At 44.7% G+C, this 22,676-nt stretch overlaps 1 protein-coding gene across 1 annotated transcript in view; it reads left to right on the top strand.

The window, feature by feature from the left end:
• The window catches only part of pex19.L (peroxisomal biogenesis factor 19 L homeolog), a 49,068-nt gene that overhangs the window by 25,249 nt on the left and 1,143 nt on the right, over nt 1-22,676 (top strand). Inside the window, 6 exon segments of the mRNA NM_001095606.1 lie at nt 15,954-16,054; nt 16,146-16,311; nt 16,569-16,654; nt 17,378-17,539; nt 18,544-18,711; nt 22,325-22,369. Coding sequence (NP_001089075.1) covers nt 15,954-16,054; nt 16,146-16,311; nt 16,569-16,654; nt 17,378-17,539; nt 18,544-18,711; nt 22,325-22,369 — 728 coding nt within the window.

Genomic DNA, 22,676 nt, shown 5'->3' with positions numbered 1-22,676 from the left:
CCACTGTTACTATAGGCACCCATCTTCTCCCTACTATACCTGCTATCCCACAGTCACAACTCCCTTCCAGAGGGACTATTATCCACTGTTTACTATAGCACCATCCTTCCTCCCATATATCCACTCCTCACCTCACAGTCACCACTCCCTTCCCAGAGACTATTATCCACGGTTACTATAGACCACCATCTCTCCCTACTATAACCTGGCTATCCCACAGTCACACTCCCTTCCCAGAGACTATTATCCACTTGTTACTATGAGGCACCATCTCTCCCTACTATACCTGTTATGCCCACAGTTCACACTCCCTTCCACGAGGACTATTATCCCACGTTACTATAGGCACCAATCTTCTCCCTACTATACCTTGCTAGTCCCACAGGTCACACTCCCTTCCCAAGAGACTATTATCCACTGTTACTATAGGCACCATCTCTCCCTACTATAACTGCTATCCCCACGTCACACTCCCTTCCAGAGACTTATTTATCCCACTGTTACTATAGAACCATCTCTTCCTACTATACCTGCTATCCCACAGTCACACTCCCTTCTTTGAGACTATTATCCCACTGTTACTAATAGGCACATCTCTCCCTACCTATACCTGCTTATCCCACAGTCACCACCCCTCCCAGAAGACTATTATCCCCCACTGTGTACTATTAGGCACCATCTCTCCCTACTATTACCTGCTATCCCACAGTCCACACTCCCTTCCCAGAGACTATTATCCACTGTTACTATAGAACACCATCTCTCCCTTACCTACCTGCTATCCCACAGTCATCACACCTCCCTTCCCAGAGACTATTATCCACTGTACTATAGGACACCCATCTCTCCTACTATACCTGCTATTCCCACAGTCACACTCCCTTCCCAGAGACTATATCCCACTGTTACTATAGCACGCATCTCTCTCTACTATACCTGCTATCCCACAGTCACACTCGCCTTCCAGAGACTTATTAATCCCTGTTACTAATAGACACCATCTTCTCCCCTGACTATACCTGCTATCCCACAGTCACACTCCCCTTCCAGCAGGTACTATTATCCCACTGTTACTATAGCACCATCTCTCCCTTTACTTACCTGCTATCCCACAGTCCCACACTCCCTTCCCAGCAGACTATTTATCCACTCGTTACTTTAGACACCATCTCCCCTACTATACCTGCCTATCCAACAGTCAACACTCCCTTCCCAGTAAAACTAATTATCCACTGTTACTATAGACACCATTCTCTCCCCTACTATACTTGCTATCCCACAGTCACACTCCCTTCAAGAGACTATATATCCACTGGTTACTATAGACACCATCTCTCCCTACTATACCTGCTATCCCACAGTCACACTCCCTTCCCAGAGACTATTATCCACTGTTACTATAGGCACCATCTCTCCCTACCTATACCTCTATCCCACAGTCACACTCCCCTTCCCAGAACTATTATCCACTGTTTTACTATAGGCACCATCCTCCCTAGCTATTACCTGCTATCCACAGTCACACTCCCTTCCCAAGAGACTATTATCACAACTGTACTATAGACACCATCTCTCCCTACTATAACCTGCATCCCACAGTCACACTCCCTTCCAGAGAGACTATATTCCACTGTTACTATATGGCCACCACGCTCTCCCTACTATACCATGCTATCCCACAGTTACATCCCTTCCCAGCAGACTAATTATCCACTGATTACTATAGGCACCATCTCTCCCTACTATACCTGCTATCCCACAGTCACACTCCCTTCCCAGAGACTATTATCCACTGTTTACTATAGAACACCATCCTCTCCTACTATACCTGCTGTATCCCAACAGTCACCACTCCCTTCCCAGAGACTATTATCCACTGTTAACGATAGGCACCATCTTCACCTTACTATACCTACTATCCCACAGTTACACTCCCTTCCCAGAGACTATTTATATCCCACTGTTACTATAGCACCATCTCTCCCTGACTATACCTGCTATCCCACAGTCACCACTCCCTTCCAGAGACTTAGTTTATGCCCACTGTTACTATAAGACACCATTCTTCTTCCTTACCTATACCTTGCTATACCACAGTCAACTCCCCTTCCCTGAGACTATTATCCCAACTGTTACTATAGGCACCATCTCTCCCTACTATTACCTGCTATCCCACAGTCACACTCCCTTCCCAGAGACTGATTAATCCACTGTTACTATAGGCACCATCTCTCCCTACTATACCTGGCTATCCCACCAGTTCACACTCCCGTTCCCATAACTATTATCCACTTGTTCCTATTAGGACACCATCTTCTCCCTACTATACCTGCTATCCCACAGTCCACACGTCCCTTCCCAGCAGACTTATTATTCCACTGTTTACTATAGGCACCATCTCTCCCCTACTATACCTGCTATCCCACAGTTCACACTTCCCTTCCAGAGACTATTATCCCACTGTTACTATAAGGCACCATTCTCCGCTACTATTACCTGCTATCCCACAGTCACACTCCCTTCCCAGAGACTATTATCCACTGTTACTATAGCACCATCTCTTCCCTACTATACCTGCTATCCACAGTTACACTCCCTTCCCAGCAGACTATTATCCCACTGTTACTATAGGCACCATCTCTTCCCTACTATACGCTGCTATCCCACAGTCACACTCCCTTCCCAGATGAACTATTTATCCCACTGATTATCTATAGGACTACCCATCTCTCCTACAGGTTATACCCTGCTATCCCACAGTCACACTCCCTTCCCTGAGCACTATTATCCCACTGTTTTACTATAGGCACCATCGCCCCTACTATACCGGCTATCCCACAGTTCACACTTCCCCTTCCCAGAGACTATTATCCACTGTTACTATAGCACCATCTCTTCACCTACTATAACCTGCTCATCCCACAGCACACTCCCTCTCCCGAACTTATTATCCCACTGTTACCCTATAGACACCAATCCTCCCTACTATACCTGCTATCCCACAGTCACAGCTCCCTTCCCAAAGAGGACTATTATCCCACTGTTAACTATAGGCACCATCTCTCCCTACTATTACCTGATATCCCACAGTCACAAAACTCCTCCCAGAGACTCATTAATCCCCCTGTTTACTTATAGGCACCATCTTTTCTCCCTACATATTACCTGCTATCCACAGTCACCCACTCCCTTCCAGAGACTATTATCCACTGTTAACTATAGCACCATCTCTCCCTACTATACTGCTATCCCAACAGTCACACTCCCTTCCCAGAGACTATTATCCCACTGATTTACTATAGACACCATCTCTTCCTACTATACCTGCATATCCCACAGTCCACTCCCTTCCCTGAGACTATTTATCCACTGTTACTATAGGCACCATCTCTCCCTACTATACCTGCTATCCCACAGTCACAACTCCCTTCCCAGAGACTATTATCCCACTGTTACCTAATAGGCACCATCTCTCCCTACTATACCTGCTAATCCCCACAGTCACACTCCTTCCAGAAACTATTATCCACTGTTACTATAGACACCATCTCTCCCTTACTATACCTGCTATCCCAACAAGTCACACTCCCTTCCCAGAGAACTATTATCCACTGTTACTATAGACACCATCTCTCCCTACTATACCTTGCTAATCCCACAGTCATCACTCCCTTCCCAGAGACTATTATCCCACTGGTTACTATAGGCACCATCTCTCCCTACTATACCTGCTATCCCACAGTCCACACTCCTTCCCAGAGACTATTATCCACTGTTACTTATAGACAACCATTCTCTCCCTACGCTTATACCTGGCTATCCCACAGTCACCACATCCACACCTTCCGCAGAAAACTATTATCCACTGTTACTATAGACACCATCTCTCCCTACTATACCTGCTATCCCACAGTCACACTCCCTTCCCAGAGACTATTATCCACTTGTTACTAATAGGACACCATCTCTCCCTACGTATACCTGCCGTATCCACAGTCACACTCCCTTCCCAGAACTATTATCCACTGTTACTCATAGGCACCATTCTCCCTACTATACCTGCTATCCCACAGTTAACACTCCCTTCCCAGAGACTATTACTCCACTGTTACTATAGGCACCATCTCTCCCTACTATTACCTCTTATGCCCACAGTCACACTCCCTTTCCCAGCAGGACTATTTATCCACTGTTACTATAGACACCATCTCTCCCTACTATACCTGTCTATCCCACAGTGCACACTCCTTCCAGAGACTATTATCCACTGTTACTTATAGGCACCATCTCTCCCTACGAACCTTGCTATCCCACAGTTCACCACTCCCTTTCCATGAGACTATTATCCACTTGTACTATAGGCACCATCTCTCCCTACTATACCTGCTATCCCACAGTCACACTCCCTTCCCAGAGACTATTATCCACTGTTACTATAGACACCATCTCTCCCTACCTTAACCTGCTATCCCCACAGTCACATCCCTTCCCAGAGACTTTATCCACTGTTACTAATAGGCACCATCTTCTCCCTACTATACCTGCCTATCCCACAGTCACACTCCCTTCCCAGAGACTAATTATCCACTGTTACTATCAGGCACCATCTCTCCTACATTATACCTGCTATCCACAGTCGACACTCCCTTCCAGAACTATTATCCACTGTTACTAATAGACACCATTCTCTCCCTACTATTACCTGCTATCCACAGTCACACTCCCTTTCCAGAGAGACTATTATTCCACTGTTACTATAGGCACCACCTCTCCCTACTATAACCTTGCTATCCCACAGTCACACTCCCTTCCCAGAGGACTATTATCCCACTGTTCCTTATTAGCACCATCCTCCCTACTTACCTGCTACCCACAAGTCACCTCCCTTCCCAGAGGACTATACTATCCCACTTTACTATAGACACCAGGCTCTCCCTACTATACCTGCTATCCCACAGTCGACATCCCTTCCCTTGAGACTATTTATCCCACTGTTACTATAGGCACCATCTTTCCTACTATACCTTGCTATCCCACAGTCACACTCCTTCCAGAGACTATTATCCACTTTACTATAGGCACATCTACTCCCTACTATACCTGCTATCCACAGTCACCACTCCCTTCCCAGAGGACTATTATCCACTGTTACTATAGACATCCAATCTCTCCCTACGTATACCTGCTTATCCCACCAGTCACACTCCCTTCCCAGAGAACTATTATTTTACCACTAGTGACTATAGGCACCATTCTCTCCCTACTTACCTGCTATTCCCACAGTCACACTCCCTTCCAAGAGACTCATTTATCCACTGTTTACTAATAGGCACCATCTCTCCCTACATATACCTGCTATCCCACAGTCAACACTCCCTTCCCAGAGACTATTATCCACTGTTACTATAGGCACCCATCTCTCCCTACTATACCTGCTATCCCCACATCACACTCCCTCCCAGAGACTATTAATTCCACTGTTACTATAGGCACCATCTCGTCCCTACTATACTGCTATCCCACAGTCACACTCCTTCCCAGAGACTATTATCCCACTGTTACTATAGGCACCATCTCTTCCTACTTATACCGGCTATCCCACAGTCACACTCCCTCTTCCCTCAGACTATTATCCCACTGTTACATATAGCACCAAAATCTCTCTCTACTATAACCTGCTATCCCCACAGTTCACACTCCCTTCCCAGAGACTATTTATCCACTGATTACTATAGGCACCATCTCTCCCTACTTATACCTGCTTATCCCACAGCTCACCTCCCTTCCAGAACTATTATCCATGTACTTATTAGGACAACATCTCTCCTACTTATACCTGCTATCCCACAGTCCACACTTCCCTTCCCAGAGACTATTTATCCACTGTTACTATAGGGCACCAATACTTCTCCCTACTATACAATGCGTTATCCCACAGTCACACTCCCCTTCCCAGAGACTATTATCCCACTGTTACTATAGCCACCATCTCTCCCTACCCTATACCCTGCTAATCCCACAGTCACACTCCTTCCCATGAGACTATTAATCCACTTAATACATATAGACACCACTTCTCTCCCTACTATTACCTGCCTATTCCCACAGTCACACTCCCTTCCAGAGACTAAATATCCACTGTTACTATAGACACCATCTCTCCTTACTATACCTGCCTATCCCACAGTCACACTCCCTTCAGAGACTATTATCCACTGTTACTATAGACACCATCTCTTCCCTACTTGATTAACCTGCTATCCCACATCACACTCCCTTCCAGGAGGGACTATTATCCCACTGTTAGTATAGGCACATCTCTCCCTAACCCTACTTATACCTGCTATCCCATAGTTCACACTCCCTTCCCAGTAGACTATTAATCCACTGTTACTATAGACACCATCTCTTCCCTACTATACCTTGCATATACCACAAGTCACACTCCCTTCCAGAGAGACTATTATCCACTGTTTACTATAGACACCATCTCTCCCTACTATACCTGCTATCACCACAGGTCACACTCCCTTCCAGAGGACTAATATCCACTGTATATAGACCACCATCTCTCCCTACTTATAACCTGCCTATCCCACAGTCACACCTCCCTTCCCAGAGACTAAATTATCCACTGTTACTATAGACACCATTCTCTCCCTACTATTACCTTGCTATCCCACAGTTCACACTCCCTTCCCAGAGACTATTATCCACTGTTACTATAGGCACCATCTCTCCCTACTATACCTGCTATCCCACAGTCACACTTCCCTTTCCCAGGAGACTATTATCCTCACTGTTTACTATAGGCACCATCTCTCCCTTACTATACCTAGCTATCCCACAGTCACACTCCCTTCCCAGAGGACTATTATCCACTGTTACTATAGACACCATCTCTCCCTACTATACCTGCTATCCCACCAGTCACCAACTCCCTTCCAGAGACTAATATCACTGTTACTATAAGACACCATCTCTCCCGACTTATTACCTGCTATCCCACAGTCACACTCCCTTCCCAGACGACTATTATCCACTGTTACTATAGACACCATCTCTCCCTTACCTATACCTCTATCCCACAAGTCACACTCCCTTCCAGAGACTATTATCCACTGTTAGTTTATAGGGCGACCATCTCTCCCCTTACTATATACCTGCTATCCCACAGGTCACACTCCCTTCCCAGAGACTATATATCCACTGTTACTATAGACACCATCTTACTCCCTACTATACCTGCTATACCACAGTCACACTCCCTTCCCAGAGACTATTATTCCACTGTTACTATAGACACCATCTCTCCCTACCTTATACCTGCTTATCCACAACAGTCACACTCCCTTCCAGAGACTAATATCCACTATTACTATAGGGACACCATTCTCTCCCTACTATACCTGCTTCCCACAGATCACACTTCCTCTCACGAAGACCATTATCCACTGTTACTATAGACACCATCATCTCCCTACTATACCTGCTATTCCCACCAGTTCAACACTCCCTTCCCAGAACTAAATTATCCACTGCGTTACTATAGGCACCATCTCTCCCTACTATACCTGGCTGCTCCCACAGTCACCACTCCTTCCCAAGAGGACTATTATCCACTGTTTACTATTAAGGCACCATCTCTCGCCTACTATTACCTGCTTATCCCAACAGTCACACTCCCTTCCCAGAGGGGGGGAACTTTTTTATTTATCCACTGTTACTATAGACACCATCTCGCCCTACTATACCTGCTATCCCACAGTCACACTCCCTTCCAGCAGACTATTATCCACTGTTACTATAGACACATCTCTCCCTACTAGTACGCGTGCACCACAGGGCACACTCCCTTCCCAGAGACTATTATCCACTGTTACTATTAGTCACGCATTTCTCTCCCTACTATAACCTTGCTATTTCCTAACAGGTCACACTCCCTTCCAGAGACTATTATCCACTGTTACTATAGGCACCATCTCTCCCTTACCTATACCTGCTATCCCACAGTTCACACTCCCTTCCCAGAGACTAATATCCACTGTTACTAGAGACACCATTTCTCCCTACTATACCTGCTAATCCAACAGTCACACTCCCTCCCTCAGAGACTATTATCCACGTTACTATAGACACCATCTCTCCCTACCTATACCTGCTTATCCCACAGTCACACTTCCCTTCCAAGAGCACTAATTAATCCACTTGTTTACTATAGGCACCATCTCTCCCTATATACCTGCCTATCCCACAGTCACACTTCCCTCCAGAGACTATTATCCACTGTTACTATAGACACCATCTCTCCTATCGTTACCTGCTATCCCACAGTCACACTCCCTTCGCCAGAGACTATCTATCACTGTTACATATAGGCACACACTCATCTACCCTACTATACCTGCTATCCCACAGTCCACACTCCCTTCCCAGAGACTATTATCCCAACTTTACTATAGACAAACCATCTCTTCCTACTTACCTTGCCTATCCCACAGTCCACACTCACCTTCCCTGAGACTATTGATCCCACTGTACTAGTTAGGCACCATCTCTCCCTACTATACCTCTATCCCAACAGTCACCACTCCCTTCCCAGAGACTATTTATCCCACTGCTATTTACTATAGACACCATCTCTTTCCTACTTATACCTTTGCTATCCCACAAGTCACACTCCCTGTCCCTGAGACTAATTTATCCCACTGTTACTATAAGCACCATCTCATCCCTACATACCTGCTATCCCACAGTCACACTCCCTTCCCAGAGGGACTATTATCCACTGTTACTATAGGCAACCATCTCTCCCTACTATTAACCTGCTATCCCACAAGTCACACTCCCTTCCCCAAGAAAGGACCTTTTAATTTTTATCCCCCAAAACTGTTACTATAGACACAATCTTTCCCTACTATACCTGCGTATCCCACAGTCACACTCCCTTCAGAGGACTATCTTATCCACTGTTACTATAGGCACCATCTCTCCCTACTATACCTGGCTATCCCACAGTCACACTCCCGCTCCAGAGGGACTATTTAATCCACTGTTACATATAGACCACCATCTCTCCCTACATACCTGCTATCCCACCAGTCACACTCCCTTCCCAGAGACTATTATCCACTGTTACTATTAGACACCCCATCTCTCCCTACTATACCTGCTATCCCACAGACACTCCTATCCCACGAGATGATTATCCACTGATTTACTATAGGCACACCATAACTCTCGCCTAACTATACCTTGCTATCTAACAGTCACACTCCCTTCCCAGAGACTATATCCCACTGTTTATATAGCACCATTCTCTCCCTACTATACATAACTTGCTAATCCCACAGTCACACTCCCTACCCCAGAGACTAATATCCAAACTGTTACTATAGACACCATACTCTCCCTACTATACCTGCTATCCCACATCACACTTCCCTTCCCAGAGGACTATTATCCACTGTTTACTATAGACACCATCTCTCCCTACATATACCTGCTATCCCACAGTCACACTCCCTTCCCAGGAGACTATTATCCACTGTTACTATAGGCACCATCTGCCCCTACTATACTTGCCTATCCACAGTCACACTCCCTTCCCAGAGACTATTATCCACTGTTGACTATAGACACCATCTTCTCCCTACTATACCTGCTATCCCACCAGTCACACTCCCTTCCAGAGACTATTTTCCACTGTAACTATAGACACCATCTCTTCACCTATTATACCTGCTATCCCACAGTCACACTCCCTTCCCAGAGACTATTATCACTGTTACTATAGACACCATCTCTCCCTACATATACCTGCTATCCCACCAGTCATACTTCCCTTTCCCAGAGACTATTATCCCACTGTTACTTATAGACACCCTCTCTCCCTACTTATACCTGCTATCCCACAGTCACACTCCCTTCCCCAGAGACTATTATCCACTGTTTACTATAGGCACCATCTCTGCCCTACTATAACCTGCTATCCACAGTCATACTCCCTTCCCAGAGACTACTTATCCACTGTTACTATAGGGCACCATCTCTCCTACTATACCTGCTAATCCCACAGTCACACTCCCTTCCCAGAGACTATTATCCACTGTTTACTATAGCACCATCTCTCCCTTATAACTATACCTGCATCCACAGTTCACACTCCCTTCCAGAGACTATTTATCCACTGTTACTATGTAGGACCATTCTGTTCCCTACTTATTACTGCTATCCCACAGTCACACTCCCTTCCCAGAGACATTATCCCACTGTATACTATAGCACCCATCTTTTCCCTACTATACCTGCTATCGCCCACAGTCACCACTTCCCTTCCAGAGACTATTATCCACTTGTTACTATGAGACACCATCTCTCCCTTGACTATACCTGCTATCCCACAGTCACACTTCCTTCCCAGGGACACTATTATCCACGTTACTTATAGGCACCATTCTCCCTACTATTACCTGCTATCCCACAGTCACACTCCCTTCAGAGATTATTATCCTCAACTGTTACTATATAGGCACCATCTCCTCCCTTACTATACCTGCTATTCCCACAGGCACACTCCCTTCCAGAACATTATCCACTGTACTATAGGCACCATCTCTCCCTTACTATACCTTGCTATCCCCCCGATACAGCACACTCCCTTCCCAGAGACTATTATCCCCACTGTTTACTGATAGGCACCAATCTCTCCCTTACATACCTGCTATCCACAGTCACACTCCCTTCCCAGAGGACTATTATCCACTGTTACTATAGGCACCATTCTCTCCCTACTATACCTGCTTATTCCCACAGTCACACTCCCTTCCCAGGAGACTATTATCCACTGTTACTATAGACACCATCCTTCCCTACTATACCTGCTATCCCACAGTCACACTTCCCTTCCCAGAGGACTGATTATCCACTGTTACTATAGACACCATCTCTCCCTACTATACCTGCTATCCCACAGTCACACTCCTTTCCCAGAGAGGACTATTATTCCACTTGTTACTATAGACATATCTCTCCCTACTATAAACTGCTATCCCCACAGTCACACTCCCTTCCCAGAGACTTATTATCCCACTGTTACTATAGGCACCATCTCTCCCTACTATACCTGCTATCCTACAGTGACACTCCCTTCCCAGAGGATATTATCCACTGTTACTATAGGCACCAGGCTTCTCCCTACTTATACCTGCTATCCCACAGTCACCACTCCCTCCAGAGACTATTATCCCCACTGATTACTATAGGCACCCATCTCTCCCTACTTATACCTGCCTATACCCACAGTCACCACCTCCCTTTCCCAAGAGGACTATTTATCCCTCTGTTACTATAGACACCATCTCTCCCCTTACTTATACCTGCTATCCACAGTCACACTTCCCTTCCCAGAGACTATTTATCCACTGTTACTTATAGACACCACTTCTCTCCCTACTATACCTCGCTATCCCACTAAGTCACACTCCACTTCCCAGAGACTATTATCCACTGTTACTATAGGCACCATCTTTCCCCCTACTCATACCTGCTATCCCACAGTCCACACTCCCTTTCCCAGGAGATTATTACCCACTGTTACTATAGGCACCATCTCTCCCTACTATACCTGCTATTCCCACAGTCACACTCCCTTCCCAGAGGGACTATTTATCCCACTGTTACATATTAGACACATCTCTCCCTACATATACCCTGCTATCCCACATCACACTCCCTTCCCAGAGACTATTATCCACTGGTTTACTATAGGCACCATCTCTCCCTACTATACTTGCTATCCCACATCACACTCCCTTCCAGAGACTATTATCCACTGTTTACTATAGACACCATCTCTTCCTACTATACCTGCTATCCCATCAGTCACACGCTCCCTTCCCTGAGACTATTTATCCCACTGTTACTATGGCACCATCTCTCCCTACTTATACTGCCTATCCCACAGTCACACTCCCTTCCCAGAGACTATCTATCACTGTTACTATAGACACCCATCTCTTCCTACTCTATACTGCATATCCCCACAGTCACAACTCCTCTTCCCTGAGACTATTATTCCCTACTGTTACTTAGGCACCATCTTCTCACCTACTATACCTTTGCTATCCACAATCACACTCCCTCCCAGAGACTATTAATCCCACTGTTACTATAGACACCAATCTCTTCCCTACTATACCTGCTAGCCACAGTCACACTCCCCTTCCTGAGACTATTATCCCCCCCCAACTGGTTTACTTTAATAGCCACCATTTCTCTCCCTACTTACCTGCTATCCACAGTCACACTTCCCTTCCCAAGAAGACTATTATCCACTGTACATATAGGCACCATCATCTCCCTACTATTACCTAGCTAATCCCCACAGTCACACTCCCTGTCCAGCAGACTAATTATCCACTTTACTAATAGACACCATCTTTCCCCTACTATACCTGCCTTATCCCACAGTCACACTCCCTTCCCAGAGGACTATTAGCCACTGTTACTATTAGGCACCATCTTCTTCCGACGGATACCTGCTATCCCACAGTCACACTCCCTTCCCAGAGGACTATTTATCCACTGTTACTATAGACACCTATCTCTCCCTACTTATTACCTGGCTATCCCACCAGTCACACTCCCTTTCCCAGAGCACTATTATCCACTGTTACTATATGCACCATCTCTTCCCTACATATACCTGCTATCCACAGTCACCCACTCCCTTCCCAGAGACTATTATTCCACTGTTTACTTAGGCACCATCTCTCCCTACTATTACCTGCTATCCTACAGGCACCACTCCGCTTCCAGAGGACTATTATCCCACTGTTACTATAGCACCAATCTCTTCTCCTACCCTATACCTTGGCTATCCCAAGTCACCACTCCCTTCCAGAGACTATATATCCACTGCTTACTATAGACACCATCTCTCCCTACTTATACCTGCTATCCCACAGTCACACTCCCTTCCAGAGACTATTTATCCACTGTTACTATAGACACATCTCTCCCTACATATACCTGCATATCCCACAGTCACACTCCCCTATCCTCAGAGGACTATTATCCACTTACTATAGGCACCATCTTCTCCCTACTTATACCTGCTATCCCACAGTCACACTCCCTTCCCAGAGACTATTATCCACTGTTAACTATAGACACCATCTCTCCCTCCCTATACCTGCTACCCACAGTCACACTCCCCTTTCCCAGAGACTATTTTCCACTGTTACTATAGACACCATCGCTCCACTATTATACCTGCTATCCCACGTCACACTCCCTTCCAGAGACTATTATCCACTGTTACTATTAGACACCATTCTCTCCCTACTATACCTGCTATCCCACAGTCATACTCCCTTCCAGAGACTATTATCCCACGGTTACTATAGACACCCTTCTCTCTCCTTACGTATACCCTGCTATCCCACAGTCCACACTCCCTTCCCAGAGACTATTATCCACTGTTACTATACGGGCACCATCTCTCCCCTACTATAACTGCTATCCCACAGTCATCCTTCCCAGAGACTATTATCCACTGTTACTATAGGCACCATCTCTCCCTTACTATAGAGCGCTGCGTGTATCCCACAGTCACAAACTCGCTTTCCCAGAGAGGGACTATTATCCACTGTTACTATAGCACCATTCTCTCCCTACTATACCTGCTATCCCACAGTCACACTCCTCCCAGAGACTATTATCCACTGGTCTACTATAGGGACCATCTTTTCCCTACTACCTGCTATCCACAGTCACACTCCCTTCCCAGAGGACTAATTATCCACTGTTACTATAGGCACACAATCCTTTCCCTACTTATACCTTGCTATCCCACAGTCACACTCCCTTCCAGAGGGGACTATTAATCCACTGTTAACTATAGACACCATCTCTCCCTACCTATACCTGCTATCCCACAGGCACAACTTCCTTCCCAACACATATTATCCACTGTTACTATAGCGCACCATCTCTCCCTACTATAGCCTGCTATCCCACATCACACTCGCCCTTCCCAGAGATTATTATCCCACTGTTTACTATACGGCACCATCTCTCCCTTACTATATACCTTGCATATCCCACAGTCACACTCCCTTCCCAAGAGACTAATTATTCCACTGTACTATAGGCACCATCTCTCCCTACTATACCTGCTATTCCTACAGTCCACACTCCCTTCCCAGAGACTATTTAATCCCACTTGTTACGTATAGGCACCATCTCTCCCTACTATACCTGCCTATCCCACAGTCCGACACCTTCCCTGCCCAGAGACTATTATCCACTGTTACTATAGGCACCAATCTCTCCCTTACTATCACCTGCTATCCCACCAGTCCACACCCCTTACCCAGAGACTATTATCCACGGTTACTATAGACCCAATCTCTTCCATACTATACCCTGCTATCCCCACAGTCACAACTCCCTTCCAGAGTATACTCACTATCCACTGTTACTAATAGACACCATTCTTCTCCCTACTACTACCTGCTATCCACAGTCACACTCCCTTCCAGAGACTATTATCCACTGCTTACTATAGACATATCTCTCCCTAATTATACCTGCTATCCCACAGTCACCACTCCCTTCCCAGAGGACTGATTATCCCACTGTTACTATAGGCACCATCTCTCCCTACTATACCTGCTATTCCTACAGTCATCACTCCCTTCCCAGAGACTATTATCCACTAGTTTACTATAGGCACCATCTCTCACCTACATATACCTGCTATCCCACAGTCACACTCCGTCCCAGAGACTATTATCCCACTTGTACTATTAGGCAACCATCTCTCCCTTACTATACCTGCTATCCCACAGTCACATCTCCACTTCCCAGAGACTAATTATCCCTCTGTTACTATAGACACCATCTCTCCCCTACAATACCTGTTCTATTCCACAGTCCACACTCCCTTCCCAGGAGACTATTATCCACTGTTACTATAGACACCATCTCTCGCCTACCTATACCTGCTATCCCACATCACCACTCCCTTCCAGAGACTTATTATCCACATGTTACTCTAGGCCACCATCCCTTTCCTACTATACCTGCTATACCTACAGTCACCACTCCCTTCCAGAGATATTATCGCCCACCCTGTTACTTAATAACCATCTCTTCCCCTACTACTACCTGCTACTCCCAACAGTCCACACTCCCCTTCCCACACGAGATCACACTGCTTATAACTATAGGCACCATCTCTCCCTACTGATACCTGCTTATCCCAGACAGTCACACTTCCCTTCCCCAGAGGACTATTATCTCCACTTGTTACTAGTAACACCATCTCTCCCTAAATATTACCTGGCTATCCCACTAGTCACACTCGCCGCTTCCAGAGGACTTATTATCCACTGTTACTATAGGGCACCATCTCTCCCTCTATACCTGGCTATCCCACCATTCACCACTCCTTCCCAGAGACTATTTATCCAACTGCTTACTTATAGGCACCACTCTCTCCCTACTATACCTGCTATCCCACAGTCACACTCTCCTTCCCAGAGACTATTATCCACTGTTACTATAGACACCATCTCTCCCTACTATACCTGCTATCCCACAGTCACACTCCATTCCCAGAGACTATTATCCACTGTTACTATAGACACCATCTCTCCCTACTATACCTGCTATCCCACAGTCACACTCCCTTCCCAAAGACTATTATCCCACTGTTACTATAGACACCATCTCTCCCTATCATATTTATACACAGTCAAGAGATAATATATAATTGAACTTTCCGTCATCGTTCCTGAGGTCTTTATGTGAGCAGAAGACAAGGTAGTGGCTCCCAGTCAACCTCTTAGAGATGTGAATCATTGTGATGTCAAGGCTACAGTGTTAAATGTGTTGAAGATCAAAATATTATCTGTGTTCCAAATATTATTTATGTTTGTTCTAAGGTGCCCTCGATGATTTTGACAAGACTAACCAACCTCCCCAAGTCTCAAGCACAGCTACAAAAGCTTCTGGGCCTGAGAAACCCCCTGGAGATGCTGCCAAGGTGAGTCAGCTCTGTCCCATGCTCCTCAGTTGGACACAGTCATTAAAGGGATAGATCTCCATTTGGTAATCCCCTCTCTGCTTCCAATCAGGACCCTCTCTTCACATCCCAAGAACAGTTCTTCCAAGAGTTGTTCAGCACTGAGCTGGCAGCCCAGGCCACACAGGAGTTTGAGAAGGCCATGAAGGAGCTGGCTGAGGAGGAGCCACACCTGGTGGAACAGTTCCAGAAACTCTCAGAGGCTGCAGGGAAAGTTGGTAAGATGGGACGTGGGGAAAGGAATAGATGTCCCAAAAGGTGCAAAGCCCACCCCTGAAAAATGTGATTAAAAATATTCAAAAGGTCTACATTGTATGCCCTTAGATCATAGATATGATGCTACTAGCCTAATAGTGAAAATAGCCTTGTGATTTGGAACTTTGGCATCATGGGAGGCTACTTGAATATCCCTGGGGTGTATTACTGTGCATATCATAAACATGCTAAGAACATGGCTGCCTCCTTTTGCCAACAGGAAGTGATGAAACCTCACAGCAAGAGTTTACTTCCTGTCTGAAAGAGACTCTCTCGGGTCTAGCCAAGAATGCAGATGATTTGCAGGTGAGAAACAATGGCCTCTGCATAGGACCTGTAAAGTTCAAGATTCAAAATGGAAGGTTTAGGAAACTTGGTGGTCTAAAAGGGGTTACTGAACAGACCTTTAATTCCTTGTCCTATTAAAGGGGTTGTTTACCTTTAAATTAACTGTTATTATGATTAAGAGAGTGATATTCTGAGACAATTTGCAATTGATTTTAATTTTTTAGCATTTGTGGTTTTTGAGTTATTTAGATTTTTATTCAACCAATCTCTAGTTTGTAATTTCAGCAGTCCAGTTGCTAGGGTCCACATTACCCTAGTAACCATGCACTGATTTGAATGAGATACTGGAATATGAATAGGAGAGACCTGAAAAGAAAGAGAAGTAATAAAAAGTACCAATAACAATACATATGTAGCCTTACAGATCATTTGTTCTTAGATGGGGTCAGTGACCCACATTCATCATGAAGACCAATTGAAAAGTTGCTTACAATTGCCCATCCTATAACTTAAAGGTGAACCACCCCTTTAAAGGAAAGAAAATACCTCAGCAAGTGCCACTTTGTTAGGCACTCCAACTTTTCAGGGGCCAGTACTCTCCTATAAGAAAAACGCAGTTCTCCATCCAGGCCACGGCCATCTTTCCTCATTTGTCCGGATATCCACTAGCTAAGGTCAAGCTTGACAACTGTACAGTACAGAACTATTCTGATTGGACTAACTCATCTCTCTCCTATACAGAGCTCCAGCTTGTCGGAGGAAGAGTTGGCCAAGGCGATGGAGGGTTTGGGCGTGGACGAAACAGACGGGGATGGGAACATCCTGCCTCTCATGCAGAACATTATGCAGAATCTCCTCTCCAAGGAAGTTTTGTATCCATCCCTCAAAGAGATCACAGAAAAGGTGAAGGTCCAGCCTCTTGGCTTAAAAAAATACTAGTTGGCAAATGAATTTTAGGTAAAATTGTTACTTTGTCATTGACTTTGATATACTTACTACAGGCCAGTTAGGGTGAGATTTGGGGTGAGTGCTTATTTGTGCCCTGGGTACCCCTGGAACTATAGCAGGGTGACTGTTACCCCAATGTTTCTATATATCTGTAACCTTGTTATGAGCTAAGGGGACCCAACCTGAAGGCCAGTTAGGGGGTGATTTGGGATGAGGGCTTATTTGTGCCCTGGGTACCCCTGGAACTATAGCAGCGTGACTGTTACCCCAATGTTTCTATATATCTGTAACCTTGTTATGAGCTAAGGGGGCCCAGTCTGAAGTTCAGTTAGGGGGAGATTTGGGGTGAGTGTTTATTTGTACCCTGGGTACCCCTGGAACTATAGCAGGGTGACTGTTACCCCAATGTTTCTATATATCTGTAACCTTGTTATGAGCTAAGGGGGCCCAGTCTGAAGGTCAGTTAGGGGGAGATTTGGGGTGAGTGCTTATTTGTGCCCTGGGTACCCCTGGAACTATAGCAGGGTGACACCCCAATGTTTCTATATATCTGTAACCTTGTTATGAGCTAAGGGGACCCAGACTGAAGGTCAGTTAGGGGGTGATTTGGAGTGAGGGCTTATTTCTATATATTGTAGCAGGGTGACTGTTACCCCAATGTTTGAACAGTATATTTCAAAAGATTTTCCTTTTACCCTTTTTTATCACATGGGAGGAATATATTAATTGTATTTTTTAATCTTAGTGCCATGATGCCTTTAATCCTGCCGTTTGCATCAGGTCACTAATCGGCAAGCACGGGGACTTTTATAGCATGGCAACTTTTATAGCCCAGCTCTTATAGCCCATGGCAACAAGTCAGCGATTAGCCAAGTGCAGCCAACTGCAAGTAAAGCAATAAATAACTTTGCCCAGATTTAGTACAAGAGCTGCGCTGACTTTCTTCTGCTTTTTCCCAGTACCCAGACTGGCTGAGGAGTCACCGGGACTCCCTACCAGCTGAGGAATACAACAAATACAAGGAGCAGCACAAGCTCATGGGGAAGATTTGCCAGCAGTTTGAGTCGGAGCAGTCTGGCAACAGTGAGGCAGCGCGGTTCGAGGCTGTGATGGATCTGATGCAACAGGTGTGTGTGTGTGGGGTTGTGTTTGGTTGGGCACACAATATGACACAGCAGTGCTGTATTGCCTATACCTGTCATCTATTGTTGGTTACTAATAGGTTCTAGAATACCATTTAATTTAAGCAAGACTTAAAGGGGAACTATCACGGAAATGAAAACTGAATATAAATTTCATCACACTGAAATAAGAAACTTTCTAAATACAAATATTCTGCATTGTTTCTGAAATAATCAAGTTTATATTCACTATCCCTCTTTCAGCATCTGTTTCTCTTCATTCTGTCTTCATGCAGCAGTTGGGTGTCAGATATTCATTGACAGTTAGATCCAATATATCTTATAGGGGGGCTCCTTTCCTAGCAGATGAATTAGAGCTCACTCAAATAACTGGTTCCAGTACAAACAAAATCTAACAACACTTAATAACTGCACGACTGGTTCAGCTCAATCTAGTCAGTGGCTGACTCAGGATATGATTCAAAAAGCTTTAATACAAATTAATGTAAACAAGGCTCCAGGGCCTGATGGCATACACCCCCGGGTTCTAAGAGAGCTTAGTTCAGTTTTAGACCAGCCCTTATTTCTGATTTTCTCAGATTCACTGTCATCTGGTATGGTGCCTATGGATTGGAGAAAAGCTGATGTTATTCCAATATTTAAAAAGGGTTTACGATCTCAGCCTGGCAATTATAGGCCAGTAAGCTTGACATCTGTGGTGGGCAAATTATTTGAAGGCTTGTTAAGGGATCACATTCAAAATTTTGTCCTAATGAATGGCATTATGAGCAACAATCAGCATGGCTTTATGAAGGATAGGTCATGTCAGACGAATTTGATTGCATTTTATGATGTGGTAAGTAAGATTCTGGATAGTGGGGGGGCAGTAGATGTGATCTATTTGGATTTTGCCAAAGCGTTTGATACTGTGCCCCACAAACGACTGTTTTCTAAACTAAGGTCTGTTGGGCTTAATGAAGTCGTTTGCACGTGGATAGGAAACTGGCTACAGGATCGGGTACAGAGGGTGGTTGTTAATGGGACATTCTCTACTTGGAGTAAGGTTCTTAGTGGGGTCCCTCAGGGCTCAGTATTGGGTCCACTTTTATTTAACTTGTTCATTAATGACTTAGGGGAGGGTGTTGTAATAATATAAATGCAAGTTATACACTAAATGGCAGTGTGTTGGGAGTTTCCTTAAATGAAAAGGATCTAGGGGTCTTTGTAGATAACAAGTTGTCTAATTCTGGGCAGTGTCATTCTGTGGCTACTAAAGCAAATAAAGTTCTGTCTTGCATAAAAAAGGGCATTAACTCAAGGGATGAAAACATAATTATGCCTCTTTATAGGTCCCTGGTAAGGCCTCATCTGGAGTATGCAGTTCAGTTTTGGACTCCAGTCCTTAAGAGGGATATAAATGAGCTGGAGAGAGTGCAGAGACTAAGTGCAACTAAACTGGTTAGAGGGATGGAAGACTTAAATTATGAGGGTAGACTGTCAAGGTTGGGGTTGTTTTCTCTGGAAAAAAGGTGCTTGCGAGGGGACATGATTAGACTTTACAAGTACATTAGAGGACATTATAGACAAATAGCAGGGGACCTTTTTACCCATAAAGTGGATCACCGTACCAGAGGCCTCCCCTTTAGACTAGAAGAAAAGAACTTTCATTTGAAGCAACGTAGAGGGTTCTTCACAGTCAGGACAGTGAGGTTGTGGAATGCACTGCCGGTTGATGTTGTGATGCTGATTCAGTTAATGCCTTTAAGAATGGCTTGGATGATTTTTTGGACAGACATAATATCAAAGGCTACTGTGATACTAAACTCTATAGTTAGTATAGGTATGGGTATATAGAATTTTAATTAAAAGTGGGGAGGGGTGTGTGTATGGATGCTGGGTTTTCATTTGGAGGGGTTGAACTTGATGGACTTTGTCTTTTTTCAACCCAATTTAACTATGTAACTATGTAAGTAATGTATCAGTGTTTGTAGATGACACAAAACTATCAGCCCAATTAATTCCATCCAGGATGTGGCACTTGCAACAGGATCTTGACAAACTGGCAATTTGGGCAGCTAAGTGGCAAATGAGATTCAATGTTGATAAATGTAAAGTCCTGCACCTGGGATGTAAAAATATCCACTTATACCCTTAATGGGACTGCACTAGGCAAATCCATAATGGAGACGGAGCTTGGAGTCCTTGTAGATGATAAACTTGTCTGTAGCAAGTAATGCCAGTCAGCAGCATCAAGGGCAAATAAGGTCTTGAGCTGTATTAAAAGGGGCATAGAGTCAAGGGAGGAGGGGGTCATTCTTCCACTGTATAGAGCACTGGTAAGGCCCCATCTAGAATATGCCGTACAGTTTTGGTCTCCATCATTCAAACAGGACATTATTGTATTAGAGAGGGTACAGAGAAGGGCAACTAAGCTGGTAAAAGGTATTGAAAATCTTAGCTATGAGGAAAGACTGGCCAAATTGGAGATGTTCACGCTGGAGAAGAGACGCTTAAGGGGTGATATGATGACTATGTATAAATATATAAGGGGATCATATAATAATCTCTCTAATGCTTTATTTACCAGTAGGTCTTTCCATCTGACACGAGGTCACCCATTCTGATTAGAAGAAAAGAGGTTCCAGCTAAATATTGGGAAGGGGTTTTTTATAGTGAGAGCTGTGAAGATGTGGAATTGTCTCCCTGAATCAGGGGTACAGGCTGATACATTAGATAGGTATAAGAAGGGGTTGGATGGTGTTTAGCAAGTGAGGGAATACAGGGATATGGGAGATAGCTCATAGTCCAAGTTGATCCAGGGACTGGTCCGATTGCCATTTTGGAGTCAGGAAGGAATTTTTTCCCCCTCTAAGGCAAATTGGAGAGGCTTCAGATGGTTTTTTTTGCCTTCCTCTGGATCAACTGGCAGATAGGTAGTTAATAAAAAAAAAAAAAAAAAAAAGGTTGAACTCGATGGACATGTGTCTTTTTTCAACCTTACTTACTATGTTACAATGTTACTATGTAACAAAACAACTGCCTTTTGCACAAATCCTGCATGTAGAGAGACATGATGTCTGGTGAGTTTAATAGAGCGACCTCTAATACATCTTCTAGGCAAAAGGAGCCCCCCTATAAGATATATTGGATCATTCAATACCCAACTGCTGCATGAAGAGAGAATGAAGAGAAACAGATGCTGAGAGAGGGATAGTGAAGATAAACTTGATTATTTCAGAAAAAGTACAGAATTTTTAATTGATTTATATTTAGAAAGTTTCTTATTTCAGTATGCTGAAGCTCATTACATTTTCATTTTCTCAATAGTTCCCCTTTAACTCTGTTCCTGGGGTTACATGGACCAGTAACAAAATAACTGCTTATTGTTTGTTGTGGGTTCCAGGACCCTTAGCCAATAGTGCTTCTGCTGGACGTGCGCTGCAAGCAACCACTTCTCTTACCATTACAGCTGAGATTTCTACCCAAAATATTCCGGGCCCAGGCATATATTCTGATCTGCCCAGTCCCCCCCCCCTGTGCCCAAAGACCTTGGGTTGTGTTCCTTTAGGAGAAGTGCAAGGTATGTTCAGCTAAGGATGGATGTTGTTTGTCTTTTCAGCTTCAAGAACTAGGGCACCCACCTAAGGAACTGGCAGGAGATTCTGTAAGTACTGGCTTTGAAATTAAAGCAGGAAAGGGACATGTGAAAGGGATTGAAAGCCTTGTAGTAGTATTATAACCTCAGCCCATTTGAATGCTTCCCAAAAATTAGCAGCGAATCCATTATTTTGGATTTGACCGAACCCCCAAATCCTTCACAGGAGGATTCAGGCGAATACTGAACCGAATCCTAAATTGCATTTGTAAATTAGAAACAGATTTGGGTCTCTTGGCAGACACTTGACTCAATGACACAGCACCCTAACCTGTTTACAAACGCTGCTATAAGGAATACCAGATGCTTGGGGAGA

Source organism: Xenopus laevis, chromosome 8L (genome assembly GCF_017654675.1).
Source record: "Xenopus laevis strain J_2021 chromosome 8L, Xenopus_laevis_v10.1, whole genome shotgun sequence".
Taxonomy (NCBI): domain Eukaryota; kingdom Metazoa; phylum Chordata; class Amphibia; order Anura; family Pipidae; genus Xenopus; species Xenopus laevis.
Note: the sequence above shows the minus strand (reverse complement) of the source record. Positions and strands in the feature narration are given on the sequence as shown.